At 50.1% G+C, this 18,344-nt stretch overlaps 1 protein-coding gene across 1 annotated transcript; it reads left to right on the forward strand.

Annotated features, from left to right (window-relative positions):
* Window positions 1–12,876: 12,876 nt before the first annotated feature.
* On the forward strand, window positions 12,877–15,850 carry LOC119100905 (putative G-protein coupled receptor Mth-like 1; the record flags this gene model as incomplete). The annotated part of the gene is given in 2 exon segments (XM_037224102.1): window positions 12,877–14,656; window positions 15,772–15,850. Coding segments are annotated over 2 exon segments (1,580 nt in total), but the record flags the coding sequence as incomplete, so codon positions are not given.
* Window positions 15,851–18,344: the final 2,494 nt, after the last annotated feature.

The following is an 18,344-nucleotide window of genomic DNA, read 5'->3' on the forward strand; positions in this document are numbered from 1 at the left end:
ATAAGCGGAACGCCTGAATCTGAGCACCTCTCCTGGCAATAACAAGATGTGCTCATGGCCCCCAGGGAGCCCACGACCCACCGCCCAGCTCGTCCGGTCTGTGAGCCGAGACGGGCCAGGCGTCCGCCGCCGCTCCGGTTTACACATGGAGCCGTCCCGGGCCGGCGGCGGACGCCCGGCCTGGCCCGGCAAGCCATCTGTCCGCGCCCGCTGGAAGTTTTGGACGAGTCGCTTGGTCTAAAAAAAAATGCTTGGAAAATTTTTGCTCTCTGTTGCCTAGTGCAATCTGGTAAACCGTTGTCGCTGAGACAGATACCGATTTGCTCGTTGCGAGTAAGCTCAGAAAAATACTCGAATGATCTTGTATTATCTAGAAAGTAACATTTAATAGATCTGTTTGGAACGATGCGATCTGTATTGTGCAGCATCGAAATTCTCATTTTATGATAGTGAGCGCAATTCAATACAAAGTGTTTATAGTCTTTATATGGATAGCTACAAAAGCAAGGACTTGTCAACGTTGTTATATGTGGTTAAGAGAGCAAGCTCATCCAGGCGTCCTGGAGATGTGATACTGTTCATGTTGACATGTGATATTGTGACGTTCTTTGTTGTTAGGGGTCCTTGGTTGATTTCCAGCACGCTGACTATTAAGCACATCTCAATATCAGGATATAGTCTAAGTAATAGTTTTGAGCATTTGTGTGCAAGAGCTGAGCAAGTGAAGGTGAGACATGTGATTATAGGGAAAAAGTTGGTGAGAATTGGATAATGATATAGCATGAGGGTTGAAAGGGATAGAGGAAATATACCAGCGGCTGCTGAGCAGCTGACCTACAGTACAAGACAGGTACAGTCAGACAAAAAGCATAAGTTGGCGAGCGATGCACATCATCCTTTGGCTCCTTTAAGTCAGGTTTTCTGCGACATACGCCCTCGTGATGGAGTCTGGACTCAGACGGGATTGCCTGGGTAGGCGAGCTGTCCTCAGCTGCTTACGGGCGCTTCACGTCTCTTCCCTCCTCATATAGGACACAAATTTCACGACCAGCGGTCGGATGCAGTTGCCACCGTCCGGGGTGGGTTAAGGTCTACCGACCCGATGAGCGCGGTCAATGCGCCCGGCTGAAGCTGGACGCCCATAGTTCTGGCTAGGTCAATGGTCCGACGCACCGGCTTTTCGTTTGCGGTTTCAGCCACACCGTTTAAATCGAGGCAGTTCCGTCTGGAGTATTGCCCAGTGACGTCCATTGCCTGTGGCTGGGCTCAGATGATTGCTTGTTGCTCACTTACTTGCTTCTTGAGCTCCTGCACACCTCATTGCCGTTAAAGCAGCCAAGAAGGGCTTCGCTCCAGAGACTCGTCAGTCAGAGCGCTCACCTTCTCACTTGCCTTTATCCTGCGTTCCCTCTCACGCCACCCTTTAACCAAGTGTCACGCTCCTGTCACTCGTGTGACCTGCTATTGCTCACGAGCGGTCACACTTTTGGCTCCGAAATGGACTGGCGCTCGGCCTGGCACGGCTGTTTACGGCCCCGGTCCGTGAGGGGAGCGAGGGTCGCGAGCTCTGACCTGGGCGGCGGTCAAGGACGAACTTGCGGTCGGACGGCGGGCCCCTCGCTCTCAGTCTGGATCAGCAAGAACAGGAGTAGCAGCGTATCGGTCCTGCTCAGTCCTAACACGACCCCTCGGACAGCCCTTGAACAACTAAATCGACACCATCGAGATGAAGCCCCCCCCCCCCCCCGTTGCACTGTAAATGGCCAATGTTCCAATGTTTGATACGCTTTCTGAGATTTCAGTAACTAAGAGAGCTAAATACATCAAATTTACAGGGTGCGTTGATCTGTACGTGAATTCACTTAGGTCAAAGTTTCAGGCTCCTAGGTCATGATCTTCGGTTCAAATGAGGTCACACAAGGTCGGTTTCCAGGTTCGTCTCCTGTGCGCCCCCAGAACCTAGATAACCGTTTCTAAGCAGAAGTTCAAATGCTCATTTAAGGTCAGTGACCGTGATTGACCTTTGAAGATCATGGTGACCAAAATCATGCAAGCTACTCCGAGTTTTGCATTGAAATAAACGACAAAGATTACACTAGGCAGCATGTTTCGAAAAACAGAATGTTGACCTGGGACATGTTAGGTCGATGACCTATTGTGACCTCTAAAAAGTTTATAGAGGTGTATGATGCGGCTCCTGCTATCAACAAATTTGAAATGAGCACAAGAAACTACCCCATACAGCAAGACCTAGAGTAATAAAACAGGATAGTTTTCACCTTGGTCTGACCTTCATACCTGACCTTAGGTCGATGTAATTTGCTACTTCAACTGGTGTGTTGCCTAAGAAGGCACCTCAGAGATGTATGGCTTCGTCTAACAGTCGGTTGTTTAATGAGATTGAACGATTCCTTTGAAACTGACTTTGCTGAAACGACGGCCCGATTTTGACCTGTCATAAGTCAGCGACCTTACAAAGTACATTGAAATTTTGATGCCAAACGATCCGCTATTCAATTGTCTACAGCTATGCAAAATTTGGTGCGGTTACGCTGCGCCGTTCAGAAACCGTTCCGGCAAAACCTTCGGAGGGGGTCAATTTGACCCACGCCCGACCCCCCCCCCCACCCACACGAGCGCGTGTTAAGAGTCAAATAATGCATCGAACTCGAAGGGGTGCTTGAAATGGCATTGCAACCGTACTAAACGCTAATTGCATTCTTCGCTAAAACGACTTCATTTTTCGTATTTTTGGTCTCAGAACAAGAACACGAGATGCTCAACGGGCCCCGGGAGAAAAATGCATAGGTAGAGACGATGAACTACTCCCAGCAGTCAATGCTTCGCGTCGCCTGTGTGACGCTAGGGTGCACTCCGGGTAGGTCGGCCGCGCTAGATGATAAACGATCTGGATTATTTCAAACACTGATTACCGAATCTGCTGCTGTCTGCCGCATCTGCTACAATGTGCTGCGGTGACTCTACCTCTGCCGGGCCGTCTGGCTGCCAGCTCCGACGCAGTGGTCAGACCAGGAAGTAAGCCGAGCCGAGTGGACCCGGACGGACGTGGCGGCACGTCCCCTCTGGCAACTCGATCAGGTCCGGACCCGACACCCTTCTCCTTCTCCTGGCTCATCTGCGAGGGATGCTTATGGCGTGTGCATGCTTTTTGAGTGCCGGTGAACTTGGTTTCCAAACCACGAAGGCGTCGGAAGTGCTTCTTCACCTGATTTGGTTAATTTTAGGGGTCATGTGTTGTAGTTTTGTGTCGTTAAAACTTTTAACGCTAGTCCCATGAACTTGTTCACACGGTCATTTCACCACAGATCGGCTCCGAAAACACTCTCGTAACACACTCGTAAAACACAACGTAACACCCTCGTACTCTAAAATAGACTCTGCTATAAGTGCCCTTGTGCTCTGAATCCGCTTCTGGCATCTTAGCTCTGTTGTCTTCATGGCTTTTTGAGATGCATGAATGTTCTTAAGTGGCCTGTAGGTTAGAGAGAAGCGTTCGCAGTGTTTTGAAATTTGAATCCCAGGGTGTCTGTAGATGGAGTGAGATTACTATTCGGGGTTTAAATTGACTGACATATTTGTATCAAAGTCTCAAACCAATACAAAACCCTTAAAAAGGAGGCCGACTGCATTCGTCCGATAATTGTCCCACATTTGGAGGAATTATGGGAAACATAAGTGTGGCAAAAGAGAGCTCATCCACAACGCCGTTTGAAATTTGAAACAGCAAGAGCGGCTGTTGCAGAGGACATAATGTTTAATTGTGATTGACTATGATGTTGCCGTGGACGCAAATCATGCTTAATCCGTATGGAAAATGTAGCTGGGCTTTATCACAATAATCCTACACCTCATATCCCCGACTGAACCGGAAAATACCGCTAATATGTTGGCATTGATGACAAGCTATGCAGCTCAGGGAGGTGTTCACTCTTGTGTTAACTTTAGATACAGCGGAATACTCAGTTTGCATCTTTTTGTTTTCCAACTTTCATGATGTGTTATGTTTCTTTAACCTTCTGGTGGGACACTGATAGGTGCCTTATCTATTTATTCGTTCAAATAGTGTTGCTCAATCCGTAAATACTTTAAGTTTTGGGAAACAAAGTTATGGTGAACTGAAGTGGATTGACGCAAAAAATATGCTTGCACTCATTAGTGGTGTCAATTTTTGTAACTGAGTGGAGGGACCGAGCCGAGTGCCCAATAACCTACCCTCCTCCCTCGCCCTGTTTTTGTTTCAACGGGCTAAGACCACTTTGTTTTGACGAAAGGCCATCTATACTGTACATTTTTGCATCATTTTAAAGTGTTCTTTAATTTAGGCAGCATACCATTCCCGCAGGGACGCATCCGGAGGAGAAGGGGGGAGGGGAAGGAGGTACTGGAGGCACGTGCCATTTCTGACCGGAAAGTAAAGGTGGATCCTACAAGCTGTCGTAGGACGCGAAAGGCACACTTTTATGGTGGCCATGTGCGGCGGCACGTATTTTTGGTTGTGTGGACGGAAACAGGGCTAGTTATGCAGAACTTCGGTCATTCACGCACTCGGGAACTTTTCAGTTCTACGTCTCGAACTGATGCGTGTTTTATGGCCCTGTCTTTGTACAGTTTATTGCATCGTTTATCTGTTCAGCTCTTACTTTTATCTGACGTTAAGAGCAAACACGACGTCATATCCCGAGGGTAGGGGTGTTATAGTTTTGGTACTGCTCTGCAGTTTCATTTCTTCTGGGGGGGGGGGCAAAAATCCGACTGCATTAATTTATCCAGCTACGGGTTTTCCAGCTACGTGTCACGAGAACAAACCACTTGGCCGAATTACACAACCTACCCCGGTTTTATTTTTTGTCCTTGGCTTTCGGTCGTGGGGCCTCTCGTGTTTCATGCTGCTCCTTCCAAACTCCAATTTTTGCGTGAATCGCGAGCGGCGCGGGAAAATTTTGGCCTGAATTTGGCGCCGTACCTCCTTTTTCAATTTAACCGTGTCATGGTATTAACAATTATAATCGATAACATAATCATGACAAAAAATACTTTATTGTGTTAAACAACTCGTGATAAATAACTCATATTGAACAATAGTAGCGTGTGATTGAGGCTAAGGCAAACTGCTTCAGTCGGACACATGAAATGCGCTGTAAGCACAACGATGACGGTGATTTTGTTGTAAAAGTGTTGTAGAAAGGGCATGTGCTATTGACGGGATCGCCACATGTATGCTTATAATCAGATTGTTTTTTGAGCTGCTGGAGGTGTGTGTAAGTTACTAGTAGGTGGGCGGATGTCACGTTATGAATGTAGGATGGTTCTTCATCAGCAAAACAAAGTGACAAATGGCCAGCCTCTTAGATAGCTTGATAAGATGTGCACCTGAAACCTAAAATCCTTGCAACCTGAAAGTCTGCTTTAATCACGAAACATTTGTGTTCTGCGGTGGGCGGCGTGCGCTGCGCCGCCACCGGGCCGCCGCTGGAAATTGTGCGCTGCCGGCTACTGCTGTCACGCCTCCCCACAAGAGCAAATTTATACTGAGGAGCCCATTGGTCAGCATACGAGGCAGATGATGTTACCGCACGACTCGACACGCTGTGACTCCGGTACACCCGACATCAACACACACTCATGTGAGCCATAGAGCTAGGATGAAGTGGGTGACTGGGGCATTGGCGAGATGGTAGGTCCGGTCAGGCACCATGAACGGCTGTCTCCCTGTACATGGCTGTGCACCCTTAACCAGAGTACTCCACCTTCACATTTTTAGCTTATGATGATGTTTAAACGAGGCAGAAAGCAGAGCCGGATGCACTAATAATACGCCCAACTGGCATGGGTTCCGCACAGCTGGCGATAACATTGGCGAAGGCCGGCTGGATAATAGCCCTGGGAGCCCCCCCCCCCCCCCCCCCGACCTAAACGAATCCACAAAGACCCCATGCATTCGGCGCTCCACCACACTCACCCCAAGCATGCACATACGCTGGCGCCCACGTCCCTGCGCATCCCTCGCTCGCACAAGGTTGGGCTCCCGCCCCCCCCCCCCCTGTTTTGCCCAGCGCCTTGGAGCGTCTGCGTGAGTCCTCGTTAAGTTAAGTTTAGATTCATTTATCACATTTCAAAGATTCAATAAGGCCACGTTTTAGCCCTGTTTAAAATGCATCATGTGAATTTGTCAGCTCGGCACCGACGCAGCTACTGGGCCGACGTCAAGTGTCCAAAGCTGGACGGCGACTCGCCCCCTCACCTGACCTCCAGGGTGACATCTTGCTGCTCGGACGACGCTTCCCGCCTTTCGTCCACGGTGGGCAGCCCACCATTCTTTCGGTCACGCCCGCCGCTCGCAGCTTTCCGTTGCTGCGCACGCGCCTTCGGCAGCTCCTCGCCCAGCACGGGGGCGTCGCCTCTGGCGCTTCTGCACCTTCGCCTCCCGCCTGCCGGAATGAGCTTTGCAAGGCACCGCCCCACGGCGCGTCCCTCAGAGGCCTGAAAGAAGACAGTGCGCCCGATGGGACGGTGGAGCCCCTCGGCAGACGACAAGCGCCCGGCGTGACCCGCGTTCACGCCTTACGGTCTCCTCACCCGGCGCGCTTCGGAGACTCGAGCTGACCGGACTGTCTGACGACCTGGTGCTTTGCCGCCTTTCCTTTGAGCGTCGATGGCAAGATCCCTATCCGTCCTAAACAGCCCACCATCAAGCGCTCATGAGGCCTGGCGTACACCACGTCGGGAGAGAGCAGGCTGTGCCCTGTTTCTTCCCAAGCTGTGGTGCACCAACGGATAGATCCAGATACCGCCGTGCCTAATTTGGCAGCCCGGGCGGTCCCCCACTGGTCCGGTCATACCATGACCTATGGCTCTTGATGCCGTCACACATGGGGTCAAGTGAGAAACAACAAAGCGGGTCAACCGCCTCTTAGTAAAAAAGGAGCGACGCCGCCCCATTGAGTCGCGCCACGCCACAAACTTACATCTGCGCGAAAGCAGGCTGCTGTCGTCTGACCCCCAACCGTGCCATAGTCGAGCCGTGCTCCTCGGGTGCGTTCTGCGCCTGCCACCCATTGGTTACGGCCCCTATGTAATGCGATCTTCGGGAAAGGACGGCGTGTTGAGTGTCGGGCGAAAGTCTGACAGGCCGGCGGAAAGTCGATTACGTGCAAACTGTTCCGCTTGAACAAGGCAATTACCCAGTAAACAAAAAAGGAAAAGCACATACAGGCGACCGAAGGCCATGCAGAATCAGCCAATAAATCGAGTCGGACCAGCGATAAAGCAAAGTGGGAAGACAGTGCGCATGATGAAATCCTTGCGGGTATGCTGGACAGTGTTCGGCAAGGGTTCCGACGCCCCGAGCGATCGCAAAACAAGTTGAGAGAACGAGAAAAGGCAAACCGTCCAGCTAGCCAACAGACAAATGTCACAATAAAATGACAACCTTCATGGGTATGGCGGTGGGGTCCATGCACCGCGCCTGACCTGTCCTGTCCTGACCTGTCCTGTCCTGACCTGTCCTGTCCTGACCTGTCCTGTCCTGACCTGTCCTTTCCTGACCTGACCTGACCTCGACACGGGAAAGACGATGGCCATGACGAGCCGCTGCGTCTCCCCGGAGTCGCTTCTAACGGCAAAATCAAGATAGCCTCGGCGCGGGCCGACTCGTCGCGCCGAAGCGCGTGTTGACGACCTCGGTCACTATGCCCACCCACGCCGGGCGCGAGTCTCCTGTCGCCGCCTGGCCGAATCACTCAAGCCTCGCTTCCACACTAAACCATTTAAAACGCAGACCGCTTCCTGCATTTACAAAAGCAATAACACATAGACGAACCACGTGACACGTCACGCCTCCCCCCCCCCTCCCCTCCTGTCATTAACCATGGGAGTGGGCCCGGAACTCCTTGCCGTCCGAGAGGGTCCCATGGCTAGTGCCTGCTCCCCTCCTCCCTAACTACGCGGAAGGGAACAGGTAGCCGCGGCCCGCGCCCGCCCGGTGGGAAGGGTGCAGGGAACACGAGAGCTTCAGCCGTCCATGGCCCGGTGACGATGAGGTGGGGGGGGGGGGGAGAGGGGGGACAACCTGTGGACTTACACGTGCATGTTGTCGCCGGTGTACCCGTTGTCCGCAGGACCAGCATATCGCCGCCTGGTTGTCACCACCACTTCTCCGCGCCTCCTCGCTCCTCGGAACTCCCCGGAAGACGTCATGCTCAAGCGCCTCCCCTGGACTCTCCTGAAAGACTCCCGCGCCTTACCCGGACTCTCCGCCTTGACTTCCTCCTAGAGTCTTCTCCTGGCTTTCCTGGCAGACCCTTTCAACTGGGTCGGCCCGTCCTCGTTTTCTTGCGTAGTCCAGCAGTTTTGCCGCCTCGCCCTCTCCGCCCAATGTGTTGCCGGACCGGCCTGATCTGCCTCCAGAGACCTACCTCCAACGTACCCCTAGGTCAGATCTCGGGCGTCGCGTCGCCGGCGACGGTGCGAGGCCCGCCCGATCTCGCCTCGGGCGGGCCCTGCGCGTCCCCCTATGGTCCAGGTCTCACGTGGCGTGGCACTTCTGATGCCAGCTGGTGTGACGGCGGCGCGAGCGCGGCGGGACTTCTGGGGCGGAGCGACAAATATCCCCACAACATGGCAGTTCAGCATTCCTGTGTGCATGTTGCGTCGCCGGTCATCTGGCTCTCATCCATTTATCTTGACGCGATGAGCCGTTTCGACAGATGAGGCCGCCCTCATGGCAGTTCCGTGGGAGGGGGAGCGGGAGGCACCTGACGTTGCTTTGTTGATGCGGGCCGATCAGCTGGAGCGTCGGACGGGTCCACGTCCAGCTCTCAAGCCCCACACGGCCTAATGGTCAGGCCGATCAGCTGGAGCGTCGGACGGGTCCACGTCCAGCTCGCAAGCTCCACTCGGCCTAATGGTCGAGTTTGGAAAGGCGGGGGAATTCCTAGCTATAGCTGACTCAGGCCCCGCTCGGCCTAATGGTTGAATTTGGTAAGGCGGGGGGAATTCCTAGCCATGGCCGGCTTGCTCGCCGTCCCACGATCCGTTGGGGAAGATTCACTGACCCTAGACGGGTGGCACGCAAAATGCAAAATGAGAAAATGTGTGCCTACAAATTTAATTCCTTAAGATGATAGAAGAACGCAGATATGCTCCCATTTTAAAGCATATTGGTCACACGATTCTAGATGAAGCTCAAACTTTCCCGTAATATTGCTCCCAGTAGCGCAAAGTCGTCGAAAAAGCACCACTGCTCCATTCACTGGTGTCATGTATTTATCTAACAATTTATCTGACCCGTAGCTACGACTGCGGGGCTGCGTTTTATAACACAGGTGATATCTTTTAACGAAAATAGCAGGTGGACAGACATTTTACAGACGTCCTCCTACGAGCCCGTCGGATGCAAGGCGTAAACGCATAAAATGTTGGCAAAAGGAACGTATATTGCCACACAGACAAGCCAATTGTCGTGGCGGAAGCACAACTTCGGCAGGGCGCTGGGGATACGCTGACCGCATTCGTGATGGGGTGAAAAGCGTAGTGGAAAGTTTGCCCTCCAGAATAAATGGGCATATATGGCTCACCAGGGGCGGCCATTTAGCTCTTGGCTCGATAGTGTCAGCCTGACTACAGGGCAGCCGACAGTCGTGTGGTCGCATGGCACGGTAAACGTCTCTTCGCGATGCATGGATTAAAGACCGAGGTAAAATAGATCTGTTGAACATCGCAGAAATGTAAAGGTGTGATGAGAGTGCTGGTAATGAGCCATGTCAGAACCGAATCAGATCGAAAATCTGTCTCCGGAAATTTTTTGTTCCTGTATGGTTTCTCATTTGTAACTAAACGGAACCCATGATCTGAGCTATCCATGCAGCGCCAAAAAACAAAACAAAAAAGTTAGGTGAAAGTTAACCAGTTGTGGTGTCTTATGACATCTTACAGCAAAAAACCAGTGGTGTGAATATCATGCTTAGTTGCGGAAGAGCGTCTGGGCTTAGCTTTGACTGACAAAGAGTCGGATTGTTAAGCGGTTTACCCTAATGTCTAAGGTTATTCTTCCACTGAGCACATAATATTGAGGTTGCGGCTTCAAGTCACTCAGCTGCACTCTCCATGACGACCCTTCTATGTGGACGAATCAAAGAAGATCGTCTTTGCGCGATAGTCGACTATTTTCTAGGTTTTTGTAAAATTCCAGCCCAAAATATTGGGAGGGGGCCAGACCAACATTGGGGACGGGCATTTTAACATGGGCAGCAGGGCCCACACAAAAGAATGCAAATCGGCACCAGTGGCACCCACCTTTATAGTGGGCACTTCATACCTGCAAAGTGCACAGAATGTGTAGTGCAAGTACAAATGGGGTGTTGAGGTGAAAATGTGACGGACAGGCTCAATAGTGTGAATACGTTAAAAAATCATGCGTATTTTTGGCAGATGTGAGCTGGCTTTGCCACTGACAACCTTCAACTAGCACCCACAACTGAACGGGAAGATGAACTCTTGTACTGGCATTGATCCAATTTGTATAGCTCAAGAGAATATATCTGTCATTTTGGCGGGCTTCATATCTCGTTAGAGTCACATAATTTCTGCTTATAGTATACACTACGCTTTTGTCTTATAGTGATGTGAACTGCTGCTTATGTTACTGACATTTACGGAAGTGATTCACATTTGTGTAGAGTTTTCAACTGAAATAACCATCTTGGAGATCATTCGGCGCAGTTCAGAGCCCAGTGCGTCTTAACATCTATGCCCTTTCAGTTTCTGAGCTACACGCTTGCAAAGATAGGCGGACTATTTCGGGGGACTATTCCCAGGTCACTCGGACACCACAATGACACCAAAATAAGGCCATTTAAATCCTGCCATTCCGTTGGCCATACGGTGATCAATGCCAATGCAAAAATGTCATTGTTGAGTTGTTCATATCTGCCGTTCGTGGGCACGATTTCCAGATAAAACGGCCATCAATTGGCTCTCAGTCAGTGATGTGCAAGACACGATGACGTTTTCAAAACCATGACATATTGAGGAGCATATTTACCAAACAGAGAAATTATGTAGTCAAGAGCAGTATTTTCAACTTAAAAACATGCAAATAGTTTTAAGTAAGCTTATAGCATCATACCTGATGCATGTTTCAATATCCTTAAATGTGGACCATTCTCTTTAGAGTTTTTTTTATTTACTGGCTTGTATGCCGTTTGCTGATTTATAAATGTATAAACTGCGCTGGTGAATTTCAATGTAATCACTCCGTAGCAATACGTGAGGCTAAACGGTTACGGCGTGCGCAGGCGCGAAACATAGCAACATCCGTTGTTGCATCAGATGGAGCGATTCCCAAGAAACTAGCTTCACCGAAACCATGGCCTGACTTTGACCTGCTATAGGTCAACGACCTTTCAAGGTTCACCTAAATTTTTGACACCAAACGGTCCGCTATTCAGTTATCTACAGCTATGCAAAATTTGGCGCCGCGCCGTTCGGAAGCCATTCTGGAAAAACCTTGGGGGGGAGCAATTTGACCCCCCACCCGGGAGTGTGTTAGAACCTGGTAACATTTCGTAGCTTCAACATCATTTTCCTTCCGAGAAATGACTTCTATTTCGAAGTAAATGTGAGCTGGCGTTTTATCAAAAGCTTACAGTGAGGTGTAATTGACAGGAAAAAACGTTTCTTAGTTAGCCTTAGTCAGGGATGATGACCACCGCTGCCGCTGATCGTGTTGTATAACCCCCACAGCCACGATTTCGTGACATATGCACTTGTTACTGTTAAAAGAAAACATGCGTTAATTGTCATCTGACTACCCTTTTACTTTTAAAAGTGCCACGCATAGCAGCGAATTGTTCTATATCCCAATCCAGATGTCATCCCTCGAAAAACTTGTCAAACATTTGCAGACCCGCTATCATACGAAGGAGTCAGCATGACGAAAACATAAATCACCCACATGATACTTTTTGGTACACAATCGATAAAGTACTAATCGTGATGTGTTTAGGTACCTACTACCTGGTGTACCAATGGTTTTGAAAATTGTTCTGTATGTAGCTGGCCCAGAATTCCCTCTTTGGTCACATGCATCGCTCGGGCCCAGAGTGCCACTCGGGGTGGAGGCTGAAATAAGCATTACGGGATATATATATATATATATATATATATATATATATATATATATTCTGCGCCAGTTCGCGGTTGTCAAGCTCAGAAACCAGAGGGCTTTTAAGCGCATCCAGATATACAATGTTTGCATTGACATGTACGTTGAGTGCTCCTGAGAATGTTGACTGCAAATTTTACTCTTTGAAACATGAGCACCTTTTCATCACTCGCGGTCGGTTCTGGGCACGCTTATTGGCCTGTTTACAATGGAACTTGTTCCGCCATTGACGTCTTACTTCGATTGGGGCGTAGGGAAATACTCTGCACTTTCAGCGAAATTCTACCCGAGGTCACATGCAAACTTGGTAGTACGGATCACTGCAAACACCAAACAGTTCAGTCTGTGGGGTATGACGTCATGAGTGACGTCGACAGCATAGATATTACGTCGTCTGGTCGCCCCAATGCACCCCAAAACCCCATACAAATGTGGAACAATTCCCGTAATAAGCGAGATCCTTGCGCAGATTGAAGCGCAGTTGTTTGTGCCAGCACTGCCGGTGGTTACTCCGTTGACTGGAGGCGCAACACCGACCTCGTGCCGTCCCTGCCACAGTGTTCACCGCATCATTGTGCGTCAAGGTCGGCGGGCCGGCATGCCGAGCTTCCGGCCGGCCGCCACCAGGGGCTGGAGCGTCCGGCTCCGGCGCAGAACCGGCCGGTCGGGATTTCCACACATCGCCCAGTGACGCGGGCTGGCGGGGTGGCGCTGACGTGCCGCAGGAGGACGCCCCAGCCGCGAAGCGGACACCCGGGGCATTCTAGCGAGAAAGGCGGACCCGGCGAGTTGTTCTCTGAGTGGACGATCAGTGCTGTTCTTCGCTCAGGTCATTGCGAGGAGAAGTGGCATCTTTTGAACGTGCTGCGTCGGTGGTAGAAGGTGGGGTGGTGATTCAGTCAGTATCGCAGTGACTTTTAGAGACGTGGTGTGATCTAGTGACGAAGACGCGCCTGAAGCGGTCGGGAGCGATGGGGCTATGTGCACTGTCGCTCGCTTTGTGTCTGCTGGGTCGAGCCTCCGCCCAGAGTGGTACCCTGCCTTCCGAGGACACAACCAACACCAGCTACGCCGCCTGCCAAGGTTCAGAAGCCGGGTTCTGCGTGCGCACCTGCTGTGCAAGAGGAGAAAATGTAATAAGCCGAGAATGCAAGCCCAGTCCGACAGATTGGGTGCCGAGCTTCCTTAATCAGTCGACGAATGCGAGTCTCGAAATTGTCGGAGGTTTTATCCAGGAATGCGAATTTGGCTCCGAACAGAAAACATTCAGTTACCACCTCGAACCGAACACAAAGTATCTGTTAAGTTCGTCTGGAGAGCTAGACGTGCAAACCGCTGAGAAGACCTATGCGCTGGGTATGAATTACTGCTTCTACAACGTGGAGCTGAGCGGTCAGATTTACGAGTCTGTGCGCAGCTGCGTGAAGATATCAGTGCCACAGGTGGCAGATCTGCCCAGCCTAGACAACGTGACAAATGTTTCCGTCCGCAAGTGTTGTCCGCCCGGCCATGCCATGAATGTGGGTGGCGGGGGCTCGGGCTTCCTGTGCGTGAAGCACTCCTCGCCCTGGCGGCCTGCGGTGATTCATGGCTATCCGACCCAGCTGGCTCAGCTGCCAGCCGAAAAGACCGACAGTTCGCCTCCAATTAGCTTTCAGTGCCCCGATGACACCGTCCGTCAGTATCTAACATCGAGTTCCTCGCAGGGTGCATTCTTCTTGGAGTCCAACAGCTATCTGCTCCTGGAAAGCTACAATTTGCCTATCAAACCAGGTTTGTTCTGTCTGGATGACCTCCGAAGTCCCACATCATCACCCCAGCCCATCGCTGTCGTGTGTCATCCCATGGTAGAAGAAAGCACCGCAGAAGAGTTTGAAGCGCAGTGTCCAGGTGAAGTTTGCATCCAGAAATGCTGTGCTGCAGGCTTTCATCTGTTCAACACCACGTGCATCCCCACACAACTGCAATGGGAGCCGACGTTCTATGAGGGCGACGATCTGTTCATTGGTGAAGTTGCTCATACCGTTTTGTATGGGAAGACCAACTGTGAGGACGGCGATACCTTCATATTTAGCGAGAGATTGGGCGAGCTCGACGCTCCGTATGTACAGACAAACGGAAGGCTGCATGTGACAGGGCTTAACCTCACATTTGAGGCGCACCAGTGTTGCCTGGAATACGAGACCTACTACAACTTGAAGACACAGAGGAATGACATCGCTGAAATCGCTGTTTGTTGTTTTCCACATGACAAGGAAGCTGGGATCATGGCAGCCGTGAACAATGTTCTCCTTACCCTATCAGCGATCTGCCTGTTCGTCATGCTGGCAATTTACATGCTGGTGCCTGATCTGAGGAACATCCACGGGAAGTGCTTGATGTCGCACGCTGCCGCGCTCTTCGTCGCCTTCTTCCTCACCGTCTACAACCAGCTTGCTCGCATTCCGCTTGGCGACAGCTGCGAAATTTTAGGTGAGCGCCACGCTGCCTATTTCATTGCATGCATTCATGCATTGAGAGTGTTCCAAGTTTATATATCTCTGTAAAGACGATGCTTCAAATTGGCATAGATGTAGACCATGCAATGTAGAAAAGTAAAACGGTAAATGCGTGGGACCAAGCGTTGTTTAACGTGTGTGATGTAAGCTCTCAAGGTATAAAAACATTGGCGGCCTATGTCTGCACGATCTGGTCACTATGACAGTAGTATGTCAGGTGTAGAAATCACGTGATACAAATAATTAAAGTTGTAACAAATATGCATATGTTTTTCAATCCTGGACGTAGTGAAAAGTGCTTGATGATTGTAAATTATGCTTCCATACATACAATTTTTAACAACCAAATATTTGATTAAGTACAGGGGTCTCAACCGCAGGTTTTTCATTACGAGCTGGTAGCTTTATGTCAAACAATTGATCTTGTCACTCGCCACTCGTCGCTTTGGCTTATCGTTGCCACTCGTCTCTTGTCACTCATGGTAAAATATGGACACTATTTTCGCATTACTTATGGTCATTAGTGGTCTATCGCAATTATGGGCGAAGCTTCTAAATGTTAACCTTCCTGAATAAAGTCAACCGTTTGCTTGTCAACGTCGTTAAACCAGTGCCTGCGGGTGCAGTACAGTTGGGTTATGCTAAACACACGAATCCTCACTGTATGCGGGCTCCTACTTCATCTGGTAATCACGAACCTGCTAAAAAAGAGAAGCAAAATCAGTATAGTTTGGAAACCTTGATGCATTAAGATGGTGTTAGCGTCAACCTAATGGCCGCTGTACCGCCCCTTTTATAACCTCGCACACTCATTCAGAGCATGCCGTTTCTTGTAGTTCTCATTCGTAGGTGTGGCGGGCGGCGCTGTTGGCGCATCTTCTTGCCTTACGTTCGGCGTGGAGGCGCAGGAAGTAGGTACTAAGGCGCAGTCTGTTTGGTGCCTTCACATGCAAACAGCGCAGAGCCTGCCTGAATTTGTTCGGAAGTTCCCACGTCGGCATCGTTGTACAAATACGACGCTTGGTAGTCAATGACCTGTAACTTGGTGCTTTCCGTTGCCATGCTCACAGTGCTTTTCAACATTCTCAGGTATGTTGCTGTACTACTCGTTCATCGCTGCCCTCTTCTGGTTGAACGTGATGAGCTTCGACATCTGGTGGACCTTTGCGTAAGTATTTCTCCCGTGTGACGATATCTGACCGGATTGTCTGGGCTGCCGTGTTCAGATTATAGATAAATATCCGGACCAGCTGGCCCTCGGCCGACTTGTCCCTGCCAAGTTCTCGCGCTCTAAACACTCGGGTAATGGTGCGCCTCTCGATGACCGAGAATTTCTTGATGGCAGTGCTTGCTAATCAAATATGCGTTCGAAGCTCTGGCCCCGTATGTAGGGGTATATGCGTATTCTCTCCAATCAGGGATAAATTAAATCAGTTTCAGGCAAATGGTGTGCATCAAAGCTCCCGTTTCATGAGAAAAAGATTAAGTAGACGGCTTTAACATTGTTTCTGAGATAGAATTCATCCATCGTCAAGCGTGCTTAGCGAGCTCAAAACCGCTATGAGTCACGGCCCAGACATTGCGAAGGTAAGCCTGCGTCCGCTCAACATTTTCGACGCACATTTTCGTAAACATCAGCTGACACCCCTTGCTCGCCTACGTAAATAAAACGCGTTGTTCGAGGCCACTTTCCGTAGCTGCGACAATATCCACCGGCCTTTCTGGAAAAAGCATTGGCGGAACCTTTCCTTGACAGGAAAATCGGAGGCTTCACTAATGGTATGACACAATTTATGCTGATCTGGGTATGAACAAGTAACGCATTGTCATAACTGTGAGCAAAAAGTGCTTCCCATGGGATCTGTGTTGCATGACCCTCTGAACTTTACCTAGCGTTTCTCGCGCAAAGCAAATGTCAGTTCTTTGAAAGCGTTTGATTGGTGTGCTTTGATTGCTTGGTCTAGTGTGCTTTGATTGCTTGGCCGGATTCCATTGCTATGTGCTAAGCAGTTTTGTTCATCCCAACGTTGTGTTCATCTATTGAAAAAAACGCGGATTATTGATTCCGATAAAAGAGAACAACATGCGGATATCGTATAAATCCTCTAGCAGTAATGCAGGAGAGTTGTCTTGACATCATACACCCTTTTGGTTCTGCAATCTTAATTTCACAACAAATTGATATTAGGTCGTGACTGAGCGCACCCCAATAAGTCAATACTACATCAAGGCCCCTGGCACCACATCAAATATTTGTGCTCTGCGGTACCTAGCAGCAGGTCGGATGTTGCTGACAGTTGTTTGGGGAAGCTCAGCTGGCGGTATTATGATCTGTTTACTGAGCGACTGTTACCCTGGAATCAATGCGAGACGCCCATGCCCTCCCTCTCCCCCCTACCCTCCCCCCCCCTCCAGTACGGAGGAGGTTTCCAGACAGCACACACGCATTCTCCCGGGAGTGAGGTCCCCCAGGAACGGCTTGAACTAATCAATGGTACGCACATTTTGCATATGGAAACGATCAAAGGGTGCGGAAGCCGATGATATCAGCATAAAACTAAGTCATGGTAGTAGTGTACAAAGCGTTGTGGACCGAACTTTTGAACGCGGTCAAGTGTCAAGAATTGCCCGTGCCCGCTTCGTCACAGGGAAAAGTATTTGTGGATGACTTTCCAAGACGATGACGTGCCCGGCGTCTTCCTCAGTGACTCTGGATAGCCGTGTAAGAAGTAGCTGATACCACCGTACTGGCGTACAAACAGAAAGGCGCAATTAATTGACTTATTAATTGCGCGTAATGAATTGATTAACGGGATCCACCATGCGACGCGCGCCAGAGTAGGACAACGTTTGCAACCAGGAAGCAACCTTCCGTTTCCTGCGTGCGGAAGTCCACGTTGGCATCGACAGTTCCCCACGTAGTCGCGGCCTGCACCGTCCTGCAGGACATCACCGCAGAGCGTCTTCTCCAGGTGCGCCTAGAGCGCCGCGGCGTGATCAGCCGGATCTAGAGCTCTACATCAGTCCACACATATCAACACAAGCTTGCGTTAATCTATCTCGTCATGTGATCTGTATCGCTTCCGACGCTGCTCCTGCTTCGTACGGCCTTGAATGATACGCTCATGTAGGAGTTTTGTACTGCCTGCTTGCTTTCGCAATGAACTGTAGTGCCGAGGAAGAAGTTAAGTTGGAAATCGTCTTTCCTGAGACGAACGTTGCATTTACCAGTTAGTTAATATATTTATTATGCCGGCAACGGCATCGAGGTATGGATGCATGCAACGGATATTCCACATTAACATGTGTAGATGTGAATAGGGGCTTATGCTTTTCCGCCTCGATGCATATACCGCTCGCTTCCTCGCTCCGTTGGTTGTGGATGGACTTAGGTGAACAAATCACCGCCTTGCCATACCCAGCTGGGTAGAAATATCTGAAATATGATCCAGAACCATACTCATTTCCTTGCATTTTCTCAGACTGGCATTAACTGTGTCTTCGCCACTATTATTCTTACTCACTGTGACCAGGTCCATGGAGGGGAGTTGCTTCTTACTCCAGGATGGCAAAGGTAATTTCAGCGTAGCTACCAATTTCCTTCAGCGGTTTCATAAACTTGGCAGCACCTCTCAGAAGTAAATAGTAAAATACCAAGGCTT

Source organism: Pollicipes pollicipes, unplaced genomic scaffold, assembly GCF_011947565.3.
Source record: "Pollicipes pollicipes isolate AB1234 unplaced genomic scaffold, Ppol_2.1 Scaffold_4881;HRSCAF=5763_pilon_pilon_pilon, whole genome shotgun sequence".
NCBI lineage: Eukaryota > Metazoa > Arthropoda > Thecostraca > Pollicipedomorpha > Pollicipedidae > Pollicipes > Pollicipes pollicipes.